The sequence below is a fragment of the Protopterus annectens genome, chromosome 11.part0 (genome assembly GCF_019279795.1).
Source record: "Protopterus annectens isolate FY-2018-M chromosome 11.part0, PAN1.0, whole genome shotgun sequence".
Lineage (NCBI taxonomy): Eukaryota > Metazoa > Chordata > Ceratodontiformes > Protopteridae > Protopterus > Protopterus annectens.
The window spans coordinates 814947699-814972419 of NC_056745.1; the positions used below are offsets into that span (position 1 = coordinate 814947699).

Genomic DNA, 24721 nt, shown 5'->3' on the forward strand with positions numbered 1-24721 from the left:
TCAATAAGGCTTTCTGGACAAGAGTAAATGGATCATTTGATTGTAGCATAGCCTAGGAATGCCCAGCTCCCAAATTCCCATCAAATAAATGTGACAAATCAGTTCAGACAGCTGGGCCATCAGGAAGTGTTTTGCAGAGGTGGGTGGAAGTAAAGCTATTCTAGTGCTGTGATATTTCTATTTCAGTATAAATTTCAAGTTTCTCAAAGTTCAGTATTTAGATGTGAGACTGAGGTAATTTCATTAAATCATGAGGTCATTCGTAAGAATTAGCACAAAACACAGAACTGAATCTGCAATCACATTTATTAACTCTCATAGTACAATTATTGTTTTCTTCATCATTACTCCATTGCACTATGCATAGCTGACAAACTGCACTTAGACTGAAACATGTTTGAATGGGTCCGTGGCAGCTAAGTGACTCTGAAGTCACCAACCTCCAGCTCTCTGAGGCTAATTTACACACAAGTGGCTGAGTTCCCAGGACAATGAACATTTTAATGAGATGGATATGCAGATAAAACGCAGATGTGCATTACATACCATCACTGCAGCCATCCAACTGCTATGTCATTGTGTGACTATGAGACACAAGAAGCAGAAGAATATTAGTGTCACTAAGGAACATCTCCATGGTGCGAAGCATGATGGAAGAGGATACTGTAGTTCCTAGGTATGCTTTTAAGACATGGAATGTGTCATGGTGACTGAAAAGCTGAAACAGATTACTGTTTTCCAGTGTGGCAATAACAGGTTAGTCAGTGATGGCTATGTCTCCAATCTCTACACTAATATAGTCTCTGAGAATGGTGAGGCTATGTAGTAAACACTAAGGAGCAATATAAAACAAAGGCTGCCACTCTGTTTCAAGAAAATGGCAAGGATTTACTACAAACAATTATATGTTGCCATTCCCTAGAGTGTGGTATAGCTGAACTGTGTTGTGTTTACAAACTTGAGAGACTAGGCAACACATTGCCACAACAAGTCATTTGAGATAATCCCAGATATCCTGTGCATGATATCTGTGACCTGATTCAGATATCAACATCCCTTAGGCTTCTCATGGAATATTTCGCTGCATACATCCAGATACACTACAAGGTGGACAGTCTCATCAAGATTACCAGTAACCACCACTACTATATGATAAAGCCTCCTCACTGTGTCTAGGAAGAATGAAAAGGTGAATGTGGTCTTTCTAATACTGACATGAAGGCAACCTCTGAAGTATAGCAGTTGGCCAAAAGATGATGAATGTATGACACATTCCCTACCTCCATATATGGCTGACTGTGTACACAGTACACTGATGTCAGACTGGGTAAGCTATGCAGTTGTGTGACTCTAGCTCATTCTCTCATGAACAGAAAGTCATAGATCATTAAGTGTGGAAAGGAATGACTGGTCAGTTAACAGTATGTGATTATAACTCTCCCTGTAGTACAAGCACTATGACTTGGAATAGGCTGTGGACAACTCCATCAGATCTCATTTATCTTATGTTTTAGTGTAACATGATCTTTCTTCCATTTTGAATAATTTATTTGTTGGCAGTTGCAAACCACAAAGGCAGTAAGGTTGCATAGCTCCTTGCGGAGGTTTATCTTACTGTTGAAGATACTGCTTCTATTGAACTTTATGAGCAGCCCACAATGCTACCTGCACATGCATCCCCCAGCTCCTAAAGAGGGGGGGGAGGGGTGACAGAAGTGGCATGTCTTACATGGGCTCCTCCTATGAGCATGTGCAGAATAGTCAGTGGTTTTCTTTGAACACACCTAAATGTGCAACCATCTCAGGAAGTATAGGAGAAGGAAGGTAATGAAAAGTCATCTGCCACCACATCTTCCCATTCCTTATGCAGTTTTGGCCTGTCTTCAAGTTGAATGAATAGAAACTCAATAGAACACACACCATCACAAAAATCTGGCAAACACAGATGGAGATATAGATTGAAAAGAGATATATGAATCTCAATGAGATAAAGCCTTTTATCTCATATACTCCCCTCCCTAAAACTAGTCTCCATGTGAGCACTGTCCATGTTCTGAGATCTGCACCAAGGAGAATATTTACAGACATCCCACACAAAGCTATCTGACAACATTGGCAATATTGGTGGCCACCACTGAGGGGATAAGAAGTGTATTCCCCTTCAGAAGAATAACTATGGTGGATTATGTGGCATCTTAGGGAACTGCATTTCATTGGCCTGAGTTCAGTGAACTCCATCTATGTTACTGTACCTTCATCAAGCTTTTAAATGGGAGTTAATTTTTTTCATATTCTGAACATTTTCATTACACAATAATTATTTTCCGTAATATTGATGCAAGTGAGAAAGTGATCTGGACACAAAATAATTTTGAAAAAAATAACTTTTCTAAAATCAGAATTTTTGCTAACTTAAATGTAGTATATCCATAAAAATGCTTAATTCATTGCATCCAATTGACTCCTCCAGGTGCATCTGCAGTTAACACCTACAGACACCTCTAGGCTTCAATATTTGCTTGTTCATATTTGCATCAATAATTCTAAAACCATGCTATGTACAAGATTTTAAAATAGTTCATCTTAAAGCTTACACAATGGCAAACTCAACTACACTAATTGTTGGCCTCTGTCTAATGCAGGTTCATAGATTAATACTAAGCTAATTGCCCTTGTGAGCCATTTTAAGCCTAGCCAATTATCCTTTGTGAGATTCAAACCCTGCACCTTGTGTTTGTCAGGCAAACACCTTAACCATTAGGCCACCCACCCCGAATTTTTGCTATCTTAAATGTAGTATATCCATAAAAATGCTTAATTCATTGCATCCAATTGACTCCTCCAGGTGCATCTACAGTTAACACCTACAGACACCTCTAGGCTTCAATATTTGCTTGTTCGTATTTGCATCAATAATTCTAAAACAATGCTATGTACAAGATTTTAAAATATTTCATCTTAAAGCTTACACAATGGCAAACTCAATTACACTAATTGTTGGCCTCTGTCTAATGCAGGTTCATAGGTTCATAGATTAATACTAAGCTAACTGCCCTTGTGAGCCATTTTAAGCCTAGCCAATTATCCTTTGTGAGACTCAAACCCTGCACCTTGTGTTTGTCCGGCAAACACCTTAACCATTAGGTCACCCACCCCCTGGAAAATAGATATTAATGGTTGCTTTTATTACATTAATTTATATAGATTATAATTTTCACATTTTTCTAAATATCTGAATAACCAAATAACACAGACTGAACTTCTTAGCCTCGTATGAAAGCTCTCAGCTGCATGAATAAAATGCTTCTAACAGTATGTGTGTAACTTGAATGGTTCCTGAGATATTGTAAGTTGTTCACAAAGTATTACACATTTAATATTACTGTGTTTACTGCGCTGAAGTGTTTGCCATTTATACTTCTTTCATAACCACTATGGTTCCAGAGATATGAACATTTATTAGAAATGTGAGGACATGATTTGATTCTGTCAAAAGTCTTAGACTCCGCCCATTGGAAGTTACAGTGCAAACTTCCTGAGCTCCGTTGGAGTGAATGAGTTAAATTAAGCTTATGCTAAGCATCATCTAAGATCTACGAAGAAAATCTTTTATCTTTTTGACATTCTTAGGATGTTGCCCTGTAAATATCACAAGAGTAGATCATTTGTAGGCCTTTGATATCTTGCAATTATGATTTACTATGAATATAGCTTTTTTGTTATTCACCTGAAGAAAGGTACACTAAAATGCCATTGGTTCTCATTAGAGACAGTCTCATTACCACAATGTTTTTTTTCCTTTAATCAGTTTACCTACGAGGTGTCAGTTATCTTTTTTCTTCCACTCATGGTTTACAAAATAAAATTAACTACTGAAAAGCTTCCCTCTTCTTCCTGTAGCATACTCCCCCAAAAAAATTATATATACCAACTAGTGAACAGATGAAAAATCCTTGAAAAGCAAATCACCACTTCACACAATAAAACAGATAATGGCAAAACTCACCACATTAAATTCTCACACACAAACCACTCGACTAGCAGTGAAGTGAATATCCGTAGGTAATCCCATTTATTCATATTGGTATAAGGATTTATTTGCATAAAAGTCTCACTTCATTTTTCTTTGCATTTTATTTATTTTCATTTACCCTCTCACATCTGACATTATTATAAGACACATTTAAAGTGGCTTCTATATTTTGAATACATTGTTTTTATTTTATGTTAATTTGAGTTTATTATTGTGGTGAATCACAGATTACCAAAGGCTGATTTGCAGATGCAGCTCTGGAAGGAATAGTCTGGCTTTCAGAGTAGCAAATCAATGTAAACAGCCTACCTTTCTGAGATGGGAGTAAGTTAAAGTACACAGACACTGAGAGAGCAAGAAATATTGTCCTGAGCAGAATACAGTGCCAAGGGTCATATTCTGACCATGGACATGGATGGTAATAGCACTTTCACCTGGAATACCATGCTAATCATCAGCTTTTACCATAGGTGGCTGAGGCCACTGGACTGCAGCTCTAACAAATGAATAGAAGAAATAATTTTTAAATATTTTTTATTTGCTTATCTTTATTTTTTTCCCTTACATCTGGGGTATTGCAACTCTTCACATGATTAGTGCATGCATGTGGTGATGAGTTCTATTAAAAAGCTCTTGACTTGGTCGTGCTATTTTTAAAATCATCAAGCCTTTATACATATCTTGCTAAAGAAAATAAAGATATCATGCTTTAAATCAGGTCCTTCTGCAATTTCTGAGGAACAGGAGCAACATTTAAGTGGGGGCTTTTAGGGCTGCTTGATGTAGCAATGACAATGCCTTTGCCATTGTCCCAGACTTCATTAGGTGTATGAGGCAGACTAAGATATAGTATGATGGTGTGAACAAAGAAGATATTTTTGTGTTATTAAAGACATTTTTTTTACTATTAAATAGCATCATGATCAATCTGACTGCCCTGCCATCCAGTCTGTAGGATGGCAAGTATTTGAAACTGCTTCTACAGGGACGATAACTTAATTATAGGTTTCTAAACCACCCAAAATAGCAAACATTCCAACCATATGATCCATGGACAAACATAACTGCCCTTCTCTGACATTCTCTTAGAATTCAGCTACAAACCCCACACCACTAAAACCCTGAACCCCCCCCCCCCCTCATTTATTTCACATTTCTTATTTAAAGCCCTGGTGGTGCAGCGGTTAGCACTGATGCCTCCCAGAAAGAGATTTCCTGGTTTGATTCTCAGCTGGGCTGCCTTCTGTGTGGAATCTGCATGTCCTACCTGCAGTCACATGGGCTTCCATTGGGTGCTCCAGTTTCCTCTCACATCTCAAAGATATTCTGTAGGTGGATTGGACACTCTTAATTGGCCCTAGGTGTGAGTGTGTGCATGTGTGTGCCTTCTGTGGAAGGCTGGGCTCCTGGCTGGCAACTCAACACTGTAAAACACCACTGTCAATTGTTCTGCAAACCATTGTTCCACTGTGGTGACCCCTAATGAGGAAAAGCAAGAAGGAGAGGGCTTTAAATCTGTACATCCCAATGAAACCACTGCTCTACATAATAACAGTCCCACAAACTCTGATGACCTCAACACATGATTATCTGCCACTCCAGGGACTACCTTATCTTACCCTACATCCACATATACAATCTCTGTTATACCAAAAAATGTACATCTGGAAAACTGTAGTGATTAAACACCTCTGTAAACAACCCAACCAAAAAGGTACAATCTATTTTCGATCAGCTTCCTTCTTATGTACACTGAGGGAAATCCTTGAAAAGATTGTTTACACACAACTATCAATATATATCCTACAATATCACCTGCTTTTCATAAAAAAGGAGCATGGGCTTTGGCAAGGAAGGAGCACTATGATGTTCCTCTGGACCTTAAGTGTTGATATACTCCACAGCACAATCTATGGTAGCCTTACTGTTTTTTATTTTTAAAGCTCCCTCTAAAGCCTCATATACTCCCCTCCCTAAAACTACCATAAATTGGCAATAGTGAAGATGTTCTTTCTTGATTCAAAGATCTTCTCTGTGACAGGCACGTCTAAGTTAAAATTGGAACATCCTCCTTTGATAAATTCTTCCTATGTTTGGTATTCCCATGGATCAGTTATTGATCCTTTGCTTTTTTCCACCTTCATTGACAAACTCCTCTAACATCTTCCCTACTTACTGCTTTTCCTATATGTAGATATGATCATCTGATCATCAACGGATCCAGTCGCAGCCACACTCACATATAAACCCATCTCTAATCCAATCTCTATCCTCTGCATAAAAGGCTACTTAACCACAGACTGATTCTTAATCCCTCCAGCTAACAAAATAGTGCTAGATGGAACTCAAACAAAACTGTCCAGCAATTCATTACAACTATAAATCACAAACCTAAATAAAATAAACATGGAAAGTATCTCCTCAAATAGCTCAGAATTTGTTTAGACCAAACCCACAACTTCCAACTCCATATTGCAAAAACAAAAATAAGATTAACTCTTTCCTTTTCTGGACTATCAAAATTTTACCTTACCTCTCAACCCTTACAAGAATAGCAATAGGCAAATCTATCCTCATCACCCAACTGGAATACAGTTCTCCTGTTATAGCAGCTGCATTACAAAATAACTTTAGATGCTCTACAAACTGTCACCAAATGAATGCCCTTTTATTGCAAACTCCCCAAATTGTGAGCACCAGTGTCTAACTCTCTCCAAAGCCAAGTGGCTTCCAGTGTACTAACAAGCCGATCCTCTTCTTTGTGTTCCTTTCTAAACATTTACAGCATAAAACCTACCCCATAGGTGTCATATGTACAGAAAAATGCTTCATGCAGCTTTCAGGAGCTGATCTCAGACAGCCCCATTACTCTTCATTTCATCTAGCAAACTCCATTGGACCACTGATTTTCAGCCTCATGAACCTACCTGTTGGCAATCTCTATTCAGAAAATAAGAAAGCTCACTCCCTACTCACACTGCATGCAGTGTGTGTGTGTGTGTGTGTGTGTGTGTGTGTGTGTGTGTGTGTGTGTGTGTGTGTGTGTGTGTGTGTGTGTGTGTGTGTGTTCATCTTCTGATAGACTTGGCTTTCAGGGGGAGTGTCAGTATGTATATGTATGTGTGTGCAAGAAAAAATAATGTCACCAGTTTTATCTGTGGATACATAACAGCTCTTCTGTCTAGCAGTTAAAAGAAACTTAGCAACTAATTATCTTCTAAAAATAAGGCATACAATATATCACAGAGCATCTAAATCTGCAGAGCTTTAGGCCAACTCTAAATGGCATTTTGACAAAAACACTAAACGGGGGCATCAACCTCCGCCCTTTTCCCTATGTAGTCTAAAACTTGCCTTGCTCACAGATGTGTACATATCATTGTAGCTTTTATGGAGGCTGTGGATGGTGTAGTCCTTATTTATTTAAGTTTCCTCACAATCAAACCTTAGAGGTGTGCACAGAAATTTGACTAGGGATAATTTGCTGTCTAGGAACAACAAGTTGGAATATATTAATGTGAACAATATTCCTCACAATCATATATCAGACATGCATACACTTTCCCATCTTATGTGGGAAGTTAGCATGTTGCATGCATATGCCTGAAGGGTACAAGTTGAAACATTGTACTGTGGCTATTTATTCTTACACCTTTTGGTAATGTAATATCACAGAGGTGCACAGAAGATGGCTGTCTTTGAGAGTATGGATATAGATGCATGTAGAATATATGGATGGTAAAACAACTTGGACTGTATGCCTTCAATCATTTCTTGTTGAACTTTCATCCATATCTAGCACCATACACTACACACTCTTTTTTTTTTGGGGGGGGGGGTAGAGGTTGGTACTATTCCAACATATTATTTGTTTATACCTAGAAGCATTTATCTTCTCACTTTACTGGGAAATACTTTTATGCCAGCTCTGAATATTAAGCTTTGGGTACAAATTATTTCTTACTTAAATTAAAAAATAAGACTGACGTTTTATCTTACTCGTGACTTTTGTTAAGACATAATTGGACCACGAGGTTGGGAAAACCCCATGGCTTTTAGGAACAGCTAGGCACAGAGAGTCCATGCTTAATTTAGTTCCTTCCTCTACAGTTACTACAATGCAGCTCTTGACTAATTAATAAGTGTTGAAAATATGGAGGATATAACTTAAGACTAACAGAAAGTGAGTAAGAGCAAGAAAAAGTAATCTGTTTTGATGATGTAGGGTGGTCATGATAATGAGAAATGATGAGGGGACACTAGGTGGTCTTTTTTCAGGAATGCTAGGCAGCGACTGGGAGGGCGTTTTCACAGAAATGCTAGGCAGTGAGACAGGCCTTATGAAGTCTTCTGCTAGGGTTCCATCTCACTAAAGTTAGCCTTGTGGATGATCTGTTAATTACAATTGTACATCTACAGTTAGAGCCAGTAAAGAGGCTAGGATGAGGGACTACTGAGGCAGTCTGTGGATGAACTTGACTAACTCCAGTAATTACTTGATCATAGCTACAGAGTCATTAATCTGCCATAACACAGCCTCAACCACTTCAGTTAACCCCACCCATTCCATTGCTTCATGTAGTCCCTTCTGCTTGCTTTGATGTCAGTAGCCATCACTGCCTTTTATCAAGAAAATTCAGCATCTTAGCAGTGATTAAGGAGAGTTTGGTTCAAGTCAAACATATATAGTATATATTTCCAACTATTAACACTTTTTTGTTTGAATACTTATAATTATAGCAAGTAGAAACTATCAAGTACAGAAAAGGAGAAAGTGCTTACCTTTTCATAACCAGCCTTTGTCGGATTATGATGTCTAAACCATTTTTCAAGAGTATCTTCCTTCAAAGGTCCAATGATTCCACTTTTGGAGTGAATTTTGGCAAGAGTTGTAGCGTCCTTCACCAATTCTACCATTCCTATACAACAAATACATAGGTTATAGTTAGCTACAAAAGTCTAAAAATCACTAGTATAGTTTTTAAATTCTCTTCTTCATCCCTCTTATCAGAATGCAAACTACTTCAAATTCAGGCCTCATTTCTGACAGTATCTACTAAAATAACATCAATGCAGACATTGTTGTTGTTCTCAACTTACACCTTAACTATTTCAAGATCTTCATTGCAGCATGTATGGTTCTGCAGTATGAAAATATTGGCATAGTAACTGTATCCGCATGCATATGGTTTTGTTTCCTTTGATTACCTACATGTAAATTCTCTTATCATGCACTTTTATTAATTCTTCACTCTAACTTGAATTATACTGCATTTTGTAAAGATGTACTTAGCATGTCAGTTTGCATGCATAATCTTTGTTTACTTCGATAACCTATGATTGTTTTAGTAGAAACATTTCTGCTGTTAATTTGCATGTAACCTGGGCTGAGGCTGGAATTTGTCATACTAAGGGTGGTAAGGGTACATACAAAATGTCAAAAAGTGCTATAGCTGGAAGTTCTGCCCCATCACAAATTTTAAGCAGAAGTCCCTCCCGGAAAATCCATCTGTGATAGTCTTCCATATTTGTAGCAGGAGTTCAGCCCCAAAAGATCCATTTGCAATAATCATCTGTACTTTTAGCAGCATGCCGTCTGCTGAATGTGTACATCTGAGATTCCTGGATATGTTGGGGCATGTTTGGGCATGTCAACAGACACTTGAGCAAAAAAAAATGATGTTAGCAGGAGGTGTTACCCTACTCTATCTACAGCTTTTAAAAGCGGGCCTATTTGCAGTGGTCTGTGAGGTTCATGTTCTTTTGTTCATATAGGTGTGTCAAGGAAAAATATATGGTAGGTCTAATCACATTAGTATGGACATAATCACAAATGTTATTGTACTGAATGATTTAATGACTGCTATAGAAAAGAAAAGCCATGCTTGGAATGTATACAATTAAAAGTTAACATTTAGTTCTAAAATTTACTGACCTTGGAAGAATCACAGTGAAAACATTAATTTTGGTAATATAAACAATGTGATACCTTCTCAGGCATAGAACACTTTATTTTAAGATTTTAAAAAAATGTGTTATCCTACAAATTGCAGATTTGAGACTGTTGGCTCCTTATGTTAGAGCATGATTGCGGGACAATGTAGGTACGAGTAAGAACTGAGCCCTAGCACTCCACTTCATTCTACATGCCTCTATTTCAGGAAAATTACTGTGCTAGCAGTTCCATGGGTACGCAGTGTACCAATAGACCCCTTGACCTAGTCTAAAGCCTCAATGACCATTTCTATATATGTACCATAATGCATATTTTAAGGTTTTAGAATCTATCACTGTTCTGAATAATCTCATTACTCTAATTTGATTGTAAAAGCATACAATGAGGTAGTTACTCTGTCCTTTAGCATATACCCACAGCTGAACCTAAGCATTTCAGGTACAGGACACATCAGATTAATATTTCTTCCCTAGCATGTTATCCTATTCAATATGCTTTTGAGTGTGCCACATTTAGTGTCAGTATTTGCATTACAGAATCATGCAGTGCAGTATATGAATAGAGCATGGTGATTTGCATTATTTTCTGTATATAATATGTACATGTATGTTGTAATGGATGTTACATGACTCTAATGTGTGTTTACAATCCATTACTGCAACTAGATTCTAAAATTATGTATGAAAGTCTGCACGAAGTCTAAATAGTGCATTGTTTCTGTTGTACTATGATGGTTTTATTCTTTAAAAATGAGGGCATGTGAAATACAATAGCGATTGCAATTTTTAAGAAAATGTAGCAGTATTACTTTAATGAGAGAGGATTATTTGGCTGGTTAAAAGTTTTTTTTTTTGCAGGTATAAATCTGCAAAATAAGAGCCTTTGTTCATGACAGTACCTTTAATTATGTACTTCATGTTCATGATCACATATTTAATCAGAAAACATGGATTCATTATAGATGACAACTAGGGTTGAATGGTTGGAGGAAAAAGTGGGTCATCTGTCATTGTTTACATTGTACTATGATGGTTTTATTCTTTAAAAATCATAACGCCTGAAATAGATTAACGATTGTAGTTTTTGTTTTTGTTTCTAAATTGTGGCAGTATTATTTTAACTTTTTTATAGGCAAATCACTGCAAAATATGCTTCACTCCTGGACTGTTGCAGAGTATTAATTATAAAGATTTTATTAGAGGTCATCCCTGTTTTTTTAAGAGAAGCTTTTGTTTAAAGAAAAGACTAAATACCTCAGAGGAGGTGGCAACAGTTGCAAAGAAAGCAGCACCAGATCTTCTTCTTCTTTCGGCTTTTTCCCGGTTAGGGGTCACCACAGCAGATCTCCTGTCCGCTCATGATTGGCAGTGGAGTTTTATGGTGTCGAGTTGCCAGCCCGGTGTCCGACCTTCCCAAGAAGGTGCACACATGCACCTAGGGCCAATTTAGAGTGTCCAATCCACCTACAGCATGTCTTTGGGATGTGGGAGGAAACCGGAGCACCTGGAGGAAATCCACGCAACCACAGGGAGGACATGCAGACTCTGCACAGAAGGCACCCCAGCTGAGGATTGAACCGGAGAACCTCTTGCTGTGAGGTGGCAACGCTAACCTCTGCACCACCGTGGCCGCCCTGTAGCACCAGATGGTCCACCCAAAGGCCATGTGACAACAACTCAAAAAGGTCCATATCAAACAACCCTGTAAACACAGAAGAAAAAAAAGTAATGCTTATAAACATTTAAAGGATAATTCACCAAACTTTATTAATATTTATATATGTTTGGCTAATTTTGATTTTCTGAGTATAGGGTGTAATGATAAAATATCTTATGTTAAGACTATTAAAGCACTTGGACATTTAGAAGTCTGTTAAAAAAAAAGTTTTTACTTGGCAGTCAGTAGTGAGGCATGCACCTTTATGTCATCAAAAAATAATAATCCAAAAACATTGCTTAACTATGATAATAATCCAAAAACATTGCTTAACTAGGATTCAGATTTTTGTAAGTATGGTGAGTTTAACATAGATTTCTGTACATATGCAGACTGTACAATTTCACTAAGTCCTGTAAACCACAGACTTGCTTTGCCCATTATTAGAGAGTAGAATATGTTTTACATCTGTTGGATAAAATATGCCACCTGTGTATGTTTACAAAAGAAAATGCTCTTTTGATATTGCCAATCTGCACTGTAAATGTAGAATTAAATGGACAAATCATCTTTTAATAAAAAAAAAAAAGTAAGAATTCACATTACATACTCTGGAAAGTCCCCAACATGTCTACATCCTGTGGGCTCTAATACAACACTTCCTTATGTAGAGGACCATACATATTGCTGTGAGCATACACATAGACACACACACACACACACACACACACACACACACACACACACACACACACACACACACACACACACACCAAAACATGCAACCACACCCCGATATAGGGTGCATTGGCATCACTGTGAGTGTACACACATACCCAAAAACCCACAACCATACACAGGCACAAGGGTGCATTGCCACAGTTTTGTGTGCACAATCACCCCAGAACAGACAATCACAAACTGACCCAAGGGAGCACCTGTTGTTCTGTGAGTATACACATGCACCCCAAAACCTTGGCAAATGGGGGCAGTACCATGCTAGCATTTGTCTATCTGTAAGTAACATTTCTCAGTAGAATGGATGTAAAACATAGGCCCACTCTGATATTTCTCTGAATTTTCTGGTTTCTCAAAATTAAGTTTGCGACTGTGAGTAATTCATATACTTCGATGTACACACAATGCCGCCTGATAATGAGGACAATTCAGAGCCCCCAAAGAACTGTTCACCAGCAGAAGTGCAAACAGGTGAGAGATGCAATCACAGCCCTGATAGTAAGGGAGTTGTGGATGACATTGCTTGCCACTCCGAGGTCGCTGATGCTGATATAGATGTTGAAGAATTTTCACAACAGTCAGAACCTAATCAAAACAACCCTATCTAGAATTGACAAACAAGTATGTAGCACAGAGGCATAAATTTAATGGGGTTAAATAGTACCAACAACATCATTTTGTTAATCTAGACTGTATAGCTTCAATAGAGCTGTGCTATGCTGCCATACATGGTGCTATCCAACAACGGCTGGACCACATTATACCAACTCTTAATGATAACGAATTTATACAGTCACATTTGGATAGTGATAACCTAAATGTATCTTTGTTATTACCCCAACACAATCCCTGCAAATTAAATGCTGAGCATTGTTTAGAACATGTAGCCAAACTACTTAACAGTAAAATGGTAATATGTGTCAACTGGCGACTTATCCTGCTGATAATGTTTGTCCGCAATATAACAGGGGCTAGGCTTAGAGACAAATGTAGTATATTATCAAGCTGTCTTGTGAAACAAAAAGCCAGACAATTAATATAATAAGAAGCTCTAGAATATGTTTTGCTAGATGAAGTCTTATATCCTTGCTACACCCGGGGCTAATCTGTTTGAGTGTTACAATGGCATTAAAAAACATCAGGACTTTTGTTTTTGCATGAAATGTTTGCACCACTTGCTATGCCCTGTTTTCATACAATGGTGAACATACCTGTTCTGGAATGTACAAGGCCTGTAAGACATTCATGTTCACTAAAATATTGTCAGAAGTGATGAGATGTCCTAATTGCAGTATGCATTGTAGTTTTGTTGTCTGTTACACAAAACATAAAATGGTTGACTGGCATTGCCAAATACATAGAGTGTGTAACATTTGTTATGTAGAACATATTAGTACATACAACTATTATCAAAAAATAATATCTTACCTCTCACAGTAATACTGACATCTAGAAAACCGTCTGTGCCATATACATTCTCTACAAGATATAGCCATCAGTGAAGGTTATATCTACTATGATTTTGAATGCATGCTGGGCACCAGCCTCAATTATCCACGTCACATACCAAATTACATCTATGCTTGATTTAATGAGAAAAGCTGGAGTTTTGAAGGACTTGGTTGCACTGAGGTATTTGTCGAAAAGTTTGTATCTCTGCAAATTAGCTGGTTCACATTTGTAGTACACAATGTCAAGGGGTATGACAGACATTTCATATTGAATCAACTACTCAAAGAGAAAATTGAAGTGGAGATACTCACACAGAGTAGTAAACTATTGCCACTAAATGGAAAATGGCTACAAATTTGGTTTATTAGCATTTTAAACATTGTACCATTTCATCTGAAAGCACTCTCCAAGGAACTGGGTTTTGATGCTGCAAAGGGCCATTTTCCACACTTTTTTAATAAGCCTGAAAATCAAAGTATTAAGTCCCAGATCACATGACAGAAAAAAAACAGTGTTTTACGCAATGGTGTGAAGCAAGTAAGTACTATGTGTTTAATTTAAAAAAAGAGCTACGTCACTATTGTAGGTTAGATGCTGAAATTCTAAAACAGACCTGTGAGATATTTTAGAAAGGCATTATGGAGATCTTTCCACCCATTACAAAGAATAAAAAAAATTGTCTCATTTCAGTATGTCACACTGCATCTGTCTGTATGGCCATGTAATGGTTTACATTTTTAAAGTGCCACAATATTGGCATCACCCCCTCTGCAAACTATCATCAGCAGTGCAAGTGCTACTCCACACCTGCAGTGCAGTGACTGCTGTATGTCAACAAGCTTGAAAATATTGCTATACAACCTGCATTAAATGGTAGTGAAGTATGCACGGGCAAATATTATCTTGATGGCTATTCAGAAATACAGAAGATTGCCAAGGCATTTGAACTTTTGCACAGTTTTCATCATGGGTGCCCCAGATTCTAGTTCATAGAACAATTTATCTCTATTCTTCATGTCCCTTATGGTTACGTCCACAGTCAGATGGAAAAACAAAACAATGAACTATCTTAGGTGTGAAAAAGGCATGAGGGTGAGGACTGTACCATAATATGAATGGAAGCAGATGGTGTGTGACACGCCTGTAGTGCAGGCGTGTTTGATCAAATCCTAATATCAACTCCCTTAGACCCATGGGATGCTCTGTATGGCTATTGCATGAATGGTCCACATCTGTATTACCACATTCAACCTGGTGAAAAAAATCACTATTATGATTTCACTAGTTTATACTGCTAAATAAACAAACAAAGAGATACCCCATAAACCACTCCATGATTGTATATGAGAATTTTAAAAATGTCAGGCAATATTTTGGTCTTATAAAAGCCAAGGTCTACCCACCTAATAATTTGTTTTTACTAGTATTACTGAATAAAGCAGGTAGCAAACTAATGTTTACCTTATGCTGTACATGTGCTGACACAACACAGCAAGTAAAACCATGTAGGCATACTAATGAACAACTTGCTCTAGTAGGTACATGGTGTCCAGTAGAGACACATGCAGCCTTAGAAAGGGGGTATAAGGTGGCTGAAGTGCTTGAAGTTTGGCACTACTCTAGCAAACCGGACAATCCTTTCGCAGAGTACATCAAATTACATCTCAAGAGGAAACAGAAGGCTTCAGGGTCTTTACCATGGTGTACTAATGACAGTGAACATAAAGCTGACATTGACTACTATTATGTTAAGAAGAGTGTTGTTTTAAATGCAGAAAACATAGTATGTAATCTGGCCAAAAAGAGTTCAAAACTGTTTCTAAATTCACTGTGGGAAAAGTTCACTCACCATCTAAATATGTTAAATACAGAACAGTCGAATGCAATGAGTGTATAGTGTCACTGTTGCAGTACAGTGGCGATATGCTGATAGCTGCAATGTAACTATGACAAACACCAATGTTGTAATAGGAGCTTCCACAACAGCCTATGCCAGATTTCATCTCTACTATGTATTGGAGCAACTTCAGAAACACTGTCTCTACCATGACTGATTCTGCCATTTTGGTCAGCAAGCCTGGTGATTGTAACCACTCACCAGGTAATTACTTGGGTGGTTTGACCAGTGAGCTACCACTGGATGAATACATTGTTGAGTTTGTAACAAGTGGCCCTAAAATGCATGGTTACAAACTTAAAAATGGCAAAATACATACGAAATGTAAGTGCATTAAACTTAATATTGCAAACAATGAGATTAATTACAACTGTCTAAAGTCCCTAGTTGAACATTTTAGTCAGGACAGGAATTCATACAAGGGATTTTCACACAATCAGTCACTCTGGACCTTTAAAAAATTATGCACAATAAAAATTATCACTACTGAAAGCAAAACCTAGAAAGAAATGACTTAGGGTCATGCATAAAAAAGGGTGCTATGGGCTGACATTAAGACACTGCTATATGGTTTCTGATATGGGTACAGATATACACATGGTGCATCCATTTTCATGCATTCATGCAGAGCCCTCAAATTATGCTAAGAGCTATTTTATTAAGAGTCTGGAAGAGACAGGCTCAATGCTTTAACAAAAGCCCTGGAAAATACAGTCTGGTGTTAGGTTGTTAGCAACCATTGAACACAACTCTTCAGGGACAACAAATTTGAGGGTATCCTCAAGTCACTACAAGATGAAATGTTATTACCAGACAATAAACTAAATCTTTTAATTACAGATGACAGCATGTAATCAGCTTGTGAAAACAGTGAAAATCAGAAATGCTTTACCAGTACTGTCATTAGAGAAATATCAGCATATATGTCACATAAAATGTATTTGTGCAAGGAAAGAAAAGCCATATCATTAGCCTCAATGCCAATTATGTTGTGCTATTTAAAACATCCAAGGGATCAGCTTCAGGTATACTTTGCATGTCAAATGTATCCTGGAAAAGTAAAATTTTTGAGAAAGCTTTTGAAGATGCAACGCATAAGCCTTATGGTTCTCCCTTAGTAGACTTCAAAGCTACAATGCCAGAGGCATACCATTTCCACCTGACTTTCTGGGAGTCTGCGTTATAAAAAAAAATGCAATGAAAAAGCAATGCTGCTACAGACATAAGGAGCAGTGCCATTAGAACTGCTGTAAACTGATGGTAAGAAAAGCTAGACATGTCTGGATGTCTAAAAAGCAACTATGCTGTGCTTAAGCATTGGTGAAGGGGTCACCTCAGCAGAGAAAAGTTATATTTTGCTCTGCCTCTGATGATTTGGTAGCTGCTATTGCTGAAATCATACTCACTGCTATTAAAGGCACAATACTTTAACTGCACAATAGATTAAGAAGCTAAAGAAACTTCATAGTGTTGTGAAGAAGTTATGCAATAAACATGTAAGATTTAAAAATGAAGATTATAGTACAAACAGGCAGCTGTTTGATAGGCACCATACTCAGTATAGCATTATCATTCGAACCAATTTTCTGACAGATAGTGTAGGGTCAGTTAAGGAGTATGCGTAAAAATGTATTTGATCCGACAAGAGCAGTTGGTTTTGTCAAGTGCAGTACACAGTGCCACCAAGAAGAATTATTCAACAGTAGTTGATGCTGAAATGCAGATTGTTCCCCAAAGGGCAGACTTGACTGAATTTGAGAAGGCTAAAATATATATTCTCCGACTGCATTGCTATATGCAAAATCAGGTTGCAGAGGTTTAGCAGGAACCTGTTTGCCATCAACATAAAGGGTTGTAAAGTTATTATCACTGTGTTTAAAACTAAAGTTCTAAAGTTTTTTGTACTGCATATACTGCTAAAAGCATTAACTATAAGCCAATCACCATTAATTTAGGCAATTGTCCGATGAATGGAATGTCCTGATTAGAAACACTATCCCCAGCTGCTATAGAGTGAACTTTCAAAGTAACATGATTGATAAGGTAGTTGGCATTGGCATTCTCTAAAACCTGGGCATGCCCAATATATACTGCAGATGACAATTTTCAGTCTTCTCACATAGATGGACACATACCTTATATATAGTTTATATGCTTATGCTACCTCACTATTCATTACATATAATTAATTTTTATTGTATACCAGTTTAATTTTAATATCCACATCATTCAAAAGCTTTTTTTCTTGAAAGAACAAATCTGTATGAATTGACTTCAGCAAGTCCACAGTATTGCTTCTGGCTGTGAAAGTTGCATGCTTTTTAATGCCTTCATTTAGGCCAATGAGTAAACTGTTTTCCTGTCATACTGAGTGTTCATATAAAATAAGCCCACTGAAAACTGTGTAGCAAGTGTATCTCCATTATAATTAAGCACTGATAAAATGATTCTCTGTAGGGCTAGCAATTATTTTTCTGGTTTACAAGTCGATCACCCACTACAACATATACCTGACTAAAAATAGTAGCCACAGGGTAATTTATTAAACTCACTCTAGCAACATCCTCTATGTCACTTTCTTCTGCCTTTGTTATCTTGTAGGACAGGTACAATATAATTACTGTCAAGATCTATGCAATTCTCATTTTTACCAGCTATGTAAAATTATAGGCTTGCATTGTCACTTATAGCTGAAAAATGGGACATTTCAAAAAACATTTTTTTTCTAGACATGTTTGAATTGGCTATAAAGTGAAAAGATCTAATTCAGGCTTAGCACATTCTGGTTACATGCAGTGTACCAGAGTCATGGTTAATGATGTTTTTTTTACTCCTTGGATTTCTGTTTTCTGACAGGCCTTTTATTTTGAGCATATAGGCTTTTAATAATTCCAGCTGTAACCCCTAGGGGGCCTCACCACACCTCCTATAGTCAGGTATTTTGTAAACTATCGATCCAGACTCTTCTTGTAACTGTGGGGATTGTGCTGGTGGTGGTGGTGGGGTAATGTCATAGAGCTCACAACATTACGAACCTCTAACAATATTTTTAGCAGCCATTTTAAGGTGTGGTGTTGCAGCCTGAAATCCTCTCTGTATCAAAGATATGGCTTTTCTAAATAACGCTCTAAATATACCACCTATTCCGGTACAATACATGACAGGTACTCCAGTAGGCCATATACTGCTTGTGCTGTGTAATAAACCATGTATAGGTTATGGGTTCCAAAATGTGTCTTGTCATTTTCAAAAAGATCCTCTAATAGGGCTTAGGTAAAGCTTAACAATCACCTTACCAAACAAGAATAACATGTTTCTGTCTTGATCATTCATTATCATAACCATTATAGTGTCAAAATTATGTTTTCTGACTGATATATAATCCTGCTTATTATAGCAGATAGTAATGATCATGTTTTTAGCAGCAATTTCTATACATCAGAGCAACTGCACGTGTATCTCCAGCTCTCTTGTGCTCAATTATGTCAGTATATACCCAACTAGTGTATAATCTGCCATTAATGCATGTATAGTATAGGCTGCTATTAGAGTAAAAATTGCAGTACCCCAGGAGGCACTCCCAAAATGTGTGCTAGGCTGTCGTTCACAACAAATAAATAAGGAGTACTGTTATGATGTTTTATTTTTCTTTCTCAATCATCATAGATCTAAAGAGAGGGCTGGGCCAGAATGCTGCAGGACCTTATTGATGACTGTAACCACATCATAAACACTGTTACTATACCCCCTAAGAATTTTCAGCTTAAACACAGGTTTTGCTATCTCACCAGCAAAAAAAAAAAAAAAAAAAAATGTTGTATTCAGGTGTAATATTATTCCATGTTCTAGGGTACTATATTTCAGCTAGTCCAACTTCCCAGGGGCCTGTTAAATTTATGGGCTTTTCTAATTGTACAGTATATTCAGAAATGTTATTTTAGGGAACAACTATAAAGGTGCATTGCTAAGTGTTGTAATATAAAACCCATTGTCATCCATTGCTTTTTTCAACTATGCCACAAACGCAAGTGTCACAAACTTATGTAGTATACCCACTTTATAATTTTACATTTTTTAGATGTATAATATCTACTTAGCTGTTAAACTTTGAGGGTCATCCATGCCATTTTACTAAAGTCATTTTTTCTTGCCTTTCATTTTCTGAGAAAATATTTTTTTCAATTCTATACACACAGTCCCCCGGATTCACTAATCATTCATGCAGGACTAACTTAGTCCTGCATGGAAGAGCCCATTTAGGAGCAGGAAGGCAGCACGCCAAGCATATTAAGAAGGTGCACTGCCCATGCTCTTAGGCTTACATGGAGCATGTACGAGTAGAGGGGGCGTGTCTGAGAGCAGAGCTCTCAGAATAAACATGCCCCTGCAATGTAGAACAGCGGAAGGTGTTAAGAAATGAGGGAGATCGCTCATTGTTGTCTTCATATCCCCAACAACAGTCCCCCATGTGTACAACAGCAACAGTACATAAAAATCAATGAAGAAACCCCTTTATTTGTATTTAAAAAATCTGAGTACAGCTAACCATAGGTGCGTGGGTGAGCCCATCGCTTAGCTACGGTTAAAGCGGCTTAAAAGGCTGAAGAGGATAACAAGGAAGATATATGCAAAAGAAGCAGCACAGCAATAGTGTAGTGAGCAGAGCACTTGCCTAACAAGCAGGCCGTCCCGGTTCGGGTCCCACTGCAGCGCAGTCTATTTTACATGGCAAAGCACATTATAACCAATATTTATGTTGCAAAAACCACAAAAAAAATATATGTATGAACTGGAGTACTGCAGGAAATGCACATGTGAAGTGTCAGTGTCATAATGAATAAGGCACTAGTAAGCAGGTTTAATCATAAATAAGCAGTAGTACACATATGGAAGCACTAGTAAGTGTGTTTAAGTGCATTTGCGCGGGGGTAAGCATTGCCTACACAGATTAAGCAAAGTAGAAGCTAACTGAGTGTAAGAAACTGTAATCAGAAGTAAGTGCTGCTTAGCTCCAGGCAAACCCATGCAAACCTGCTTACAACTGCTTTAAAGTGCCTTAACCACTCTGTATCCAACGACCCATGTTCTGCCCAGCAACAAAATAAACAGTCTCTGCAAGGCTCAAGCCCAGGACCCTGCACACCATAGACAAAGAGATTTAGCACTAAGCTATGTAAGATATAAAGAAGACTGATGTTTTCGGAAACATAACCTCAAGTCCAGGCATGCAACAGTACAGAGAATGTATACCAACATCTAGATGTATGTGTGTGTAAATATATTAATACCTAAACAGATACAACATATCAATATATGTATATATATATATATATATATATATATATATATATATATATATATATATATATATATATGTGTGTGTGTGTGTGTGTGTGTGTGTGTGTCTAAAAATATATACATATATATTAATATATATATGAACATATATATATTAATATATATGTATATTAATATATATAGGTTCATAGGTTCATAGGTTCATACTAGGCTATCTGCCCAAGGGCATTTATAAGCCTAGCCCATAGTTATGTGGCTTTCGCCACCCCTTTAGTTTGAATAAAAACTATGCCTATCATTTTTCTGTGCCTCTGTCAAGCAGTGACACTGAAGTAATCCCTGGGGTATATCTGCGATCTCCCATCCATTGGTCAAGATTCCTCTTGAACAAGGCCAGCGAGGTGCTCTGCCTCACATGTACTGGGATTTTGTTCCACAGCATAGGGAGTCTCTGGGTGATGAATCTGTCCCTCCAGCACGCTCTATTTATAACCGTGTCAAGGTTTAAGTCTCCCGCCCTTGTGGTTCTGAGGGATCTAGATTTTTTGAGGTGAAGCATATTCATCAAATCTGGGTTTGACATGGCCTTATATGTCAGGCACAGGTCACCTCTGAGCAAGCGGTATGAGACTGAATAAAGCTGGAGTTCTTTCAGTCGGGCAGCATAAGACATATTTTTGAGACCCTTTATCCTTTTGGTGAGGAACTTTTGGGGCCTTTCAAGCTGCATCAGGTGTCTGGTCAGATGCATTCCGAACGGGGCATTGTACTCAATCATAGGTCTAATGAGTGATGAGTACAGGGGGACGATGACCTCCCTTGATCTAGATGTGAATCCCTTCATGATCAGGTGGGCGATATAGAAGGTTTTCCTAACTACTTTAGCAACATGAGTGTCAAACGAAAGACTACTGTCAACTTGGGTCCCCAGATCCCTGATGACTTTTTCTGTGCTCAGTGGATTGTCACCTATATGGTAGCTAGGGGTAACCTTGTTTTTCCCGAAGGGTATGACTATGCATTTTTATGAACATATATACCTGCAAATGCCTACATCGACACATATGTGTGTCAAAAACCTATATGTCTACATATACACAGCAAGTTACATATGTGCACACAGATATATATCTACGTAGGTATATACAGACATAGTTATATTTATATGTAAGCAGATATATATATATATATATATATATTTATTTTTATTTTATTTTTTACATTTGTTGACCGGGCTAGTCTAACTGGATATATGTCCATTTTCAGTAGAGGCCCGGGGAGAAAAGCTCCATACTTGAATATTAAGACAGTTTTATATATATATATATATATATATATATATATATATATATATATATATATAGGTATATATGGCCATACATCTGTAGATAGCAATGGCAGATGAACAAAAACATATATGTCCACATGCAGCATTAATGGGGATGAGAGGCACCACACACTATACGTCTTGTACGAATAGGCATCCCACCCCCACAGCCAAACACATCCATCCTGCAATATACTACCAGGTGTTGCAGATCCCATAACCAGGATGTGACACAACATAGGCACAAGATTATAACAGTACTGCATCCCACCTGTATGATGTCAGGCTGGTATTGGTAACATATCATGCAGTACAGTCTGCCTCCCATAGGAAATGTAAAATGTGGAAGCCATCAACATCCCCAGGATACAGATACACAGACACAGACAAAGATATGCAGATACAGATACACACACACACACACACACACACACACACATATATATATATATATATATATATATATATATCTATATATATATATATATATATATATCTATATATATATATATATATATATATATATATATATAGATATACATGTGACTACACATATACACGCAGATATATGTACAGTAAGATAGATATGTAGAAGGTGCACACAATATGGAACAGCCACTATGTCTACAGTTAACACCTGAGCAACTCGACACTGTAGGGCCACCCATACAAATGACATCCGCTGCCTGCAACATATACTCACAGAGAGGTCATAGGAAAAAACACCACACACAGGTTTGCAGAAATGGAAAACCTTTAATCGTGTACTATTACAGTTCTATACTCCATGTCATATAGCTGTTCAGACACTGACATCCATATAAACAGAGTAATGCAACTGTGAACCAGTTATACTAATACAGTAGTCTGGAAATGTTCACAACTGTTGCTGTCCAGGCCAAGGCCTTCAATTTGTACAATAGTGAGGACAGATTGGGCCACAGGATACCAAACAATCAACAGTATGCAATGCAGGTGTATAGTTCAGCAGCCTCTATCTACACTCTGTCCAAAATCACTAGGTGGTAAAGACGTCATGTGACCAAATGCATTGTAACTGTTACATAACAAGGCATAACTGACACCATCACAAGCACACTGTTAAACAGAACAGTCTGGATGGCAGGATGCAGTAGGCTTGCATTAACCCAGTTTATGTAAGTAATGTAGGTGTAGTATATGGTACTGTACATCCAGATACCTTAAGGCAGCTCACCCTTGATACCCCCACATTTTTTAACAGCCTAGGCCATTTATGGTGCTCACACCGACTCAATAATACAAGGCCATATACCACTGTTACATACACTGGCCTCTGGAGTACATAAGAGCACACATGTATTGTGTAGGTGACGCCCACATATATATGGCCCTAGCCCCACCGTATATGTGTGGGGGATACAACAGCAGTGGACTGATGGCAGCAATGGCAGTGTGATATACTCACAGCCCACTACATAACAACGCCCAACAGCATGTCATAGGACAGAGGCTGGAAAACAGGCACAAATGTGGAAAACTGTTGCCATACACTAAGCAAGTTGCTGGTGTTTAAGGATAGTCTGCAACAAACCTTAAGTCTGGGAATTGAGGTTAGAAACAGAAATGGATGTAGCCAAGTACTGATAGCGCTCAACATACAAACTGCCAGTGAAATATCTGACACAGGACCTGTGTGGTGGACAGACAACACATGATAGGCACACCTCTGGCCACCAAGATGATAGGCCCACAGTTGAGAGCTATGCAGACAGACTGCATTCCAAGGTAAAGTAGTATGTACACACACACCCTGTAACACCAGTACTATACGAAGCATAACACAACTCTACTCACAATCTGTCTGCAGTTCCTGAACCTCCAACAAATATATAGCTGCCCTGAGTGTGCCGGTTTTCCTGTAAGAGGTATTGCTACCTGCTGTCTGTAACACTGATGCCCACACACAGGAAGGATGTCCATCACACAGGAAATGTAAAGGGACCACAACCACATGATGTAGGGGTTTAGAGTAGGTGGTTGCCCTGACAGTGGTGATTGGAAGTACTACACATGTGTAATCATATATATATATATATATATATATATATATATATATATATATATATATATACATATATAGGTTCATAGGTTCATAGGTTGGTACTAGGCTATCAGCCCTAGGGCCTATACAAGCCTAGCCATAACAATTCCCTGGCTATTTCTTCCTACATTATTTACTTCCCTGGACCCCTGTCTAGCAGGGCGACTGACGTGATCCCTGGGATGAATTTCCTTTCTCCCATCCAATTGTCAAGGTTCCTTTTGAAGAGGGCCAAACAGGCACTCTGCTTGACATGTATGGGCAATCTATTCCAGAGTCTG

General features: G+C 37.9%; 1 protein-coding gene across 1 annotated transcript in view; it reads right to left on the reverse strand.

Annotated features, from left to right (window-relative positions):
* The window catches only part of PIK3C2G (phosphatidylinositol-4-phosphate 3-kinase catalytic subunit type 2 gamma), a 1120359-nt gene that overhangs the window by 584267 nt on the left and 511371 nt on the right, over positions 1-24721 (reverse strand). The window contains exon 12 of the mRNA XM_044087254.1: positions 8816-8952. Within this exon, the coding sequence (XP_043943189.1) occupies positions 8816-8952 (137 nt within the window). The remainder of the gene's footprint in view (positions 1-8815; positions 8953-24721) is intronic.